Genomic DNA, 7,794 nt, shown 5'->3' on the forward strand with positions numbered 1-7,794 from the left:
ATTCTTCTCTTAGAAGTGTTATTGAACGCACCTTTGGTGTGTGGAAAAAATAATGAAAAATTTTGAGAGACATGCTTAATTATTCATTCACAAAGTAATGAAAATAGTTATTGCAACAATGGCGCTTCATAACTATATTAGGAGGCATGCTAAGAGTGATCGACATTTTCAAAAAGTCACAGATAATCCAGATGATTTCGTATATGAAGAGAATCAAGTAGAGAACAATGTAGAAGAAAATCAAGCTACTAGTGCTTTACTATCGCAAGAAATAGATGAAGTACGAGATCAAATTGCAGCAAGTTTAATGAGCACTACCTAATTCACAAAATGACTCCACCAGTTTTTTAGAATGAAATTATATTTTGTCTCTATCTTGATGTTAAATTAGATTGTACATGTTGATTAATCACTAATGCTCATTTTTGTTATAACTACATATTGTCAATGAAGAAATGAAAAAAAAATAATTATTATAAATTTAATGTTAGAAAACTCAACACCAAATTATGTTTTTTTTCAGTTAAACAAGTATTTCTTAATAACAAAATTATGCATATTTAAATTTCATACCATGTTTATTTTGATCATCTTAACTATCCACAGCAATTCAACCTCATAATTTACCAAACGCTATTACACTACTTTGGGAACCAGCAACATTGTATAATTATTATTTTCCAAACACTCAGTTACTTTTTGTAACAACTGTTTTTTCTTTTAGCACAGCTAAAAGTAATTTTTTCAAAATTTACAGCACTACCGAACTGGCCCTACATGCCACACGATTCCTATCACACGGTTAGCAAAAAAGGAACCGTGGGAAATTGCCTATAAATAAACAGTAGATGTTTTTTTTTTCTTTCTTTCTCTCACTGTTTTTTTTTTTTAAATGGTGTTCAAACAGTGGACAATAGATTTTGTTCAACTTCATAGTATTATACATTTTTGACATAATTAGATGAGTTGGAATAAATACATGATTAGTAGAGGATACAATTAAGAGTGACAATTCGTGTTAGTGAGTCGTGTTTGTATCAACTCATTTATTAATCGTGTCAGAAAATATTAATCTAAACACGACATGTTTATTAAACGTATGAAAAATGTCAATCCAAACACAACCTGTTTATTAATCGTGTTAATCGTGTTAACTTATATAACTTATTTAAATTAATATATTGAATAAATAATTAATATAATAATAACTTATTTAACACTGGTAAGACAAATTTAACGTGTTTATTAATCAATTTATCTTTTTCTTTAAAAAATAAACTAATTTTACTTACAAATATTAAAATTCTCATTATTTATATTTAATGTCATATAAATTTTCATGTTATATCACATATCATTATATTATAAATAATACATATAATTAATCGTGTCAATTCATCACTTTAAATTATGAGGTCAACTCTAATCTAATTTATTTATTAATCGTATTAATTATGTTAAGTTAATTATGAATCAAACCTATTTATAATAAACGTAAACTTATTAATTTTGTGCGTATTTTAAACTGTATCATGATGTCTCTGTCGAGATTGTTAACCTTAGATACAACTAAAAATAAAATAGTATTTGTTTCGTTTGATCGTCATCTTGGTTTTGCCCCTTTCCCAATTCCCCAGGAGGGCACGCATCCCACAGCCTGAATTTCTGTCCACTAATCAACACATCACACTTACGCCAAATAAACGACTACATGTGAAGACAGAAATATTGAAAGAAATTTTCTAAATTGTTTAATCACCAGAGTTTTTCAAGATTATTTCCTTTCCGAACTTTTGAAATTTTTTTATTTAATAGCAAAAATAAAAATAAAAAACGTGTGCTATAAATAAAGAAAAATATTTACCAGTAAAAGTATATTAAAATATAAATTAAAAAAGTATATTTTTTATTCATTATTAGATATAATTATATTATAATAATTGGATTAAACAGTCGAGAAAAAATCTTAAAAAAAATGATATAACTTATTCTTTTAAGGGAAATAAAACTAATAAAAAAACTAGAATGGGAAAACAAAACAATCCTCAAAGAAAAAAAATATATTACTTTCCTCAAACAATCCAGTCACTTAGGATTGAGATAAGGATAAAATCTAATTAACTACACCAGAAACCAAAAGTCACCCAATGGCCAACTACTTGTCAATATTGTTAGGCTAAAATATTAATAGTACTAAAATTTAAAAAGTGACTAGAATTACAAACCATGCGCCATAGGGATGGGTGTTAGTGACGCCTTCCTTTTCGTCACCAAATTGTCCACTTTCTATTACAATTTCTACCATCTTTATGAATTTATGGACAAATGATTATAAAATATCTTCTAAACAAAAAGAGAATGAATATAAAATATATCTACTTTCAAAAATATATATATATCTCCATTTATCAACAAATACAAATATTTATAAAATATCTTCTATTATCTTTATGCACAAACAAATAAATAGCATAAAAAAGAATAAATATGAAATATCTTCATTTATCAAACAAAAACAAATATGTATAAATTGTCTTCTTTTTTCTTATTTGTAATTATCTTCTTTTATTAAGAAACAAATGTATAACATCTTCAAAGGAACATAAAAAACAAACATTTATATATAGGTATAAATTATCTCCTTTTTTCTTATTTTTAAATCATCTTCTTTTTTAAGAAAAAATGTATAATATCTTCAAAACAACATAAAAATAAAATATAAAATTGATACACGCACAATCATATTCTCCGTTTTAAAAAATTTATATGAAAGGTATTTATATGTACTAAGAAAATGGTTTTATATATAAGAAAAAAAAAAGAAAATGGTATCAACCCTTCAAAAAATGGTAATAAGTTCTACAATCCTAATTTAAGTACATCATAATATTATGCACTTGTATATCATTTAATTTAAGTACATCATAATATTACTATTTAGTTTTTCTTGCTAGTCATATTAATATATTTAGTTTAGTAATATTTCTAATAACTTCCAATAACTTCAATTTCTTTTTTTCCGTACCAAATCTTTTAAGGAATATTTCTATGCAATTATTGATAATATTATTTATTATTCTATTATATATAATTTTTTTTTCTCGGAAATAGAGAGATAGAGAAAGACGCAGATCCAACCGCCAAAGAGATGATTATTGACCATATAAAAGGACAGAAGCTTTTCGTGACTGAATCACCATTTTCTTCTTCTTCATCATCTTTATCATCTTCATCTTCTTTGCGTGTAAGTTTCATTGCTCAAAAAGAATTCAGATATGGAGAGAGCGATCAACAGGCAGCGAGTTTTGCTCGACCACCTTCGTCCTACTTCTTCATCCGCCGAATCTTCTAATCTCTCTGTAATTTCCTTTTCTCTTCGAGATTCTTCTTTTACTTCTATCTTTTTTTTTTTAATTTTATTTTCAATCCTGATTCGTTAAATTTTGGTTCGATTTCACCGATAATTATTCGTTCGAACGAATCGATTGTAATTTTTTTTTTTTTTTTTTTTTTTTTTTTTTTTTTTTTGGGGTTTTTGGGAATTCCATTTCGGAAAACCTAGTTTTTTTAAGGTTTCTCTTTTTTTATTTGCCTTTCAGATTCTGTTACTCTTAACTTATAACTGAAAAAGATACTGGATAATTTGTATGCCAAATCTTCCTTTTTTTCAATAATTTTAAGTTGAAATTGTTTATTTGATTCCGAAGAAAACATTACGCTAAGTATGGATTTGGAAACTGTTATTGGAATCAGGCATCAGTGTGTTTGGCTTTGGATTCCAATTTTCCATTTTTTTTTATAATTTTTTGAATTGAAATTGTTTATTTGAAGGAAAATAGTGAACTAAAAATTTTGATTTGGAAATTGTAATTGGTTTGGAACCAGGCATCAGTATGTTTAGCTGGGGATAGCGCTGCATACCAAAGGACTAATGTGTTTGGTGACGACGTGGTCATTGTTGCGTAAGTTCCTTTATTCAATTTTTGATTCTCATAAAGCTGGAAATGGACAATAAATTTAAGAAAATTTTGTGTACAATTTTAAACCATCAGATTACATCGTAATCATATGATACTACATCAGCAAAAAGATGAAAATAAAATGGTTCAAAACTGTGCCCATACATACATATATATATATATATATATATACATATATATATATATATTTATCCTATCAGAGAATTGTCCAATGAGTTCTATACTTTGTGAAAGAGAGAGACCTATTAATGGGTAACATTTATTCATATCGACTTACAGAGCATATCGTACCCCACTTTGCAAATCCAAACGTGGGGGCTTTAAGGACACTCACGCTGATGATCTCCTCGCACCGGTTTTGAAGGTTTGTTTTTGTGTTTGATGTTGTTTTATGTTGGTTAGCTTCCTCATACTTATTGAAAGAATGAGGTCTGGTTCATCTATATGGTGAAACCTGGCCTTTATTCTGTAGGCATTGATAGAGAAAACCAATTTGAATCCGAGTGAGGTTGGGGATATCGTTGTGGGTACAGTCTTGGCACCAGGTTCCCAAAGGGCAAGTGAATGCAGGATGGCTGCATTCTATGCTGGTTTCCCTGGTATGCTTCTTTGTAGGTATCGATCTTGAGAATTTCTGTGAGTTTATTTACTTATGCATGTTGCATTTGTGCCTCCAGAAACTGTTCCGATAAGAACTGTGAACAGGCAATGTTCATCCGGGCTTCAGGCAGTTGCGGATGTAGCTGCTGCGATTAGAGCGGGATTTTATGATATTGGTAATTATTTTTTTGGATGTCTTACAATTGATTACTTTTAACATAGTGGACCAGTTTAATTAATTTATTATTTTTCTAATCACTTTCGTAGGTATTGGTGCTGGATTGGAATCAATGACAATGAATCCAATGGCATGGGAAGGGTCAGTCAACCCAAAAGTATGTATCTCCTGCTCTGCATTCGTTTTCTTTTTCTCCTCAACATGCGACTAATTACCCCAAAATTTAGTTCTTATGACTTGAAGAATCTTATATGATTTTGATTTACTGATGACAGGTGAAGATCTTCGAACAAGCCCAGAATTGCCTTCTTCCCATGGGGGTTACCTCGGAAAATGTTGCGAGTCGCTTTGGTGTATCAAGGAAGGAACAGGATCAGGCTGCTGTGAGTTGAAAAAACCTGTTGTCTTCAGATAGTGCTGCAATAGGAAACACATCATCTTTTATTGATTTATTTTTGTTTATGTTGTTAGGTCGAGTCTCATAGGCGGGCTGCTGCAGCTACTGCTGCTGGTAAATTTAAGGATGAAATCATTCCTGTGGCCACCAAGGTACCTACTATTTTTCTTAAGTTATTCAGTTTTCGCAGACATGGATATGCCATCGATATCTGACTATTGTTGGGACACTCATTTATGTCACATCAACAGATTGTTGACCCCAAAACTGGTGGCGAGAAACCAGTTACAATTTCTGTTGATGACGGTATCCGGCCCAACACAACATTGTCAGATCTGGCAAAGCTGAAGCCGGTGTTTAAGAAAGATGGGACCACCACCGCAGGTTCCTCTCCCCCGTTTTTGGATGTTATTCTTTTCACCTCCTATTTGAAAATCCTCTATTAGTAGGATTGATAAGTAACATTTTCTGTTGTTGCTCTGTCAGGTAATTCTAGCCAGGTTAGTGATGGTGCTGGAGCTGTTCTCCTCATGAAGAGGAGTGTTGCGGAGAAGAAAGGATTGCCAATTCTTGGTATATTCAGGTATCTTTTCCTGGACACTATTCATTGAGCATTTTCAATTCACGTGCATGCAGATTTGTATTTTGTCTTCCCTGACACTCCTATGTTAGGTCCATGGTGTTTGAAACTTACCTACCTGCTAGATAAACCTACGCTAAGATTCTCATCCATGACCTTTGGTTCGGAGACATCTTTGTGTTTCTTCAACAAAGATTTCGATTTGTTTGATGAATTTTTTTGATACGTTGAATAAAAAATCTGCTCACGGCTTTTGTTTGTGGGAGATTAAAGAGAATTTGTTAACTCGAGATGATTTGTCTAAAATTTTTCCTCTTGACACGTGATCTGCATTGTTTTTGGAATTTTTTTAGTGTAATATTATAATTTGAAATCACGTTATAATATCCAATAGCTTATGTAGTAATGGGGTCAAGGTAAATGGGTTATCTTTTTTCTTCCCAGCAACATAATTGATCATTTTCCACGTTGTATTTTTGTCTCTTTTGGAGATACATTAGCCTTTTAAGCTCATCAACTCATCCTCCACCCTGTCAAGTGTAACTGTCCTTATGAATGTAATCAGTTTTGTGGTGTTTCTCGATCAAATATTGTAGAACAAGCTACAAGTTTTATGGCAATGTTTTGCTTGTGCAGGAATTTTGTTGCTGTAGGTGTGGATCCTGCCATCATGGGTGTTGGCCCTGCTTTTGCAATTCCTGCGGCAGTGAAGGCTGCTGGTCTCGAGCTGGATGATATTGATCTCTTTGAGATAAATGAGGTATTAAAATATTGTTAAAGATTTAATCTTGCCACGGTTTGTCTGTCTTTTTATGAAATGAAAAATGTACTAATTGACACTAAACTTGTGACAACTTACAGGCATTTGCTTCCCAATTTGTATATTGCCGTAACAAGTTGGGTCTTGATCCTGAAAAGATCAATGTTAATGGTGGTGCAATGGCTATTGGACATCCTTTGGGTGCAACAGGTACTGAATATTTCATGTGTAGTTATTTATGTATATGTTTTAATACAGGTTGTTACTTTTAAGTGTTTAAAGTATGGATTTATGCGTGAACAAAGCATGTTCATCTTGAAGAGTGAAGGTCATATACAATTTAACCGACTTAGATTTGATATTTGCATGGTGTTCTGCTACATAAACGGACATACTTATTCATGTTAGATGCACATTTTGGCATGTGAAAATTTATGCTTTACAGATGTCTTATTACGCCTTAAATGTGCCGTGCTTTGGTTTGATTTTTTGGATTCTATTTATCCACATAGATTTGGGATTTTTTTTTCCCCCTTGTTTCAAAGGCTCTTTCGGACTGATAAGCCCCTGTTCATAGGTTTACTTTTGTTCACTGGAAATAACCCAGAATTTTTCAACTGAATGTTAGTTATGGAATATACAATGTAAACTATGTATTTCATATTAGATGAGGTATTTATGAGACCTTCAATCAATTGCAGGTGCTCGTTGTGTTGCTACTTTATTGCATGAGATGAAGCGTCGTGGCAAAGACTGCCGTTTTGGCGTGATATCAATGTGCATAGGCACAGGAATGGGGGCGGCTGCAGTGTTTGAAAGGGCCGGTCACACGGATGAGCTTTGCAATGCGAGGGTGGCCGCAACCAATAGTCTCCTATCCAAAGATGCTCGGTAGTCAATTATCATTTGCTGCAGTTCCTACCAATAATGTCATGGTTGCGATTGCAAAATCATAGCAGGGAGATGTAATAAGATTGGTGTTATTTCTTCTTAAAGAATCCTGTCATAGGGGGATTGGTTCTGTTTGTTTACACAAACACACTGAAGCAAAGCAATTAGTAACTTAATATATATATATATATATATGTTATACGTAAGTATTTGTTTTGTTCTTTCTGTCAATACGTGGATTAAGCATGCATGAAAAGGCTCCAAAAAATTTTTTATATGGTTAAAGAGATCTTTAGTTTCTGGTAAATTTTTCAAGGTGAATTGGCTAGAAACTATAAACCTAAGTTTTTGGTAAGTACTTGGTATGTTAGTCTCTGAACCATCAGTATGGTTTTTTTCTTGACCAAT

At 31.8% G+C, this 7,794-nt stretch overlaps 1 protein-coding gene across 1 annotated transcript; it reads left to right on the forward strand.

The window, feature by feature from the left end:
- Nucleotides 1-3,126: 3,126 nt before the first annotated feature.
- LOC21400904 (3-ketoacyl-CoA thiolase 2, peroxisomal) lies at nt 3,127-7,592 on the forward strand. The gene is made up of 13 exons (XM_024167393.1): nt 3,127-3,359; nt 3,886-3,962; nt 4,260-4,344; nt 4,453-4,579; nt 4,658-4,756; nt 4,848-4,915; nt 5,034-5,141; nt 5,230-5,307; nt 5,407-5,539; nt 5,642-5,738; nt 6,372-6,495; nt 6,597-6,705; nt 7,197-7,592. The coding sequence occupies exons 1-13, from the start codon at nt 3,276-3,278 to the stop codon at nt 7,388-7,390; spliced, it is 1,383 nt and encodes a 460-aa protein (XP_024023161.1). The 5' UTR covers nt 3,127-3,275; the 3' UTR covers nt 7,391-7,592.
- The last annotated feature ends 202 nt before the right edge of the window (nt 7,593-7,794 follow it).

The sequence above is a fragment of the Morus notabilis genome, unplaced genomic scaffold (assembly GCF_000414095.1).
Source record: "Morus notabilis unplaced genomic scaffold, ASM41409v2 Scaffold508, whole genome shotgun sequence".
NCBI lineage: Eukaryota > Viridiplantae > Streptophyta > Magnoliopsida > Rosales > Moraceae > Morus > Morus notabilis.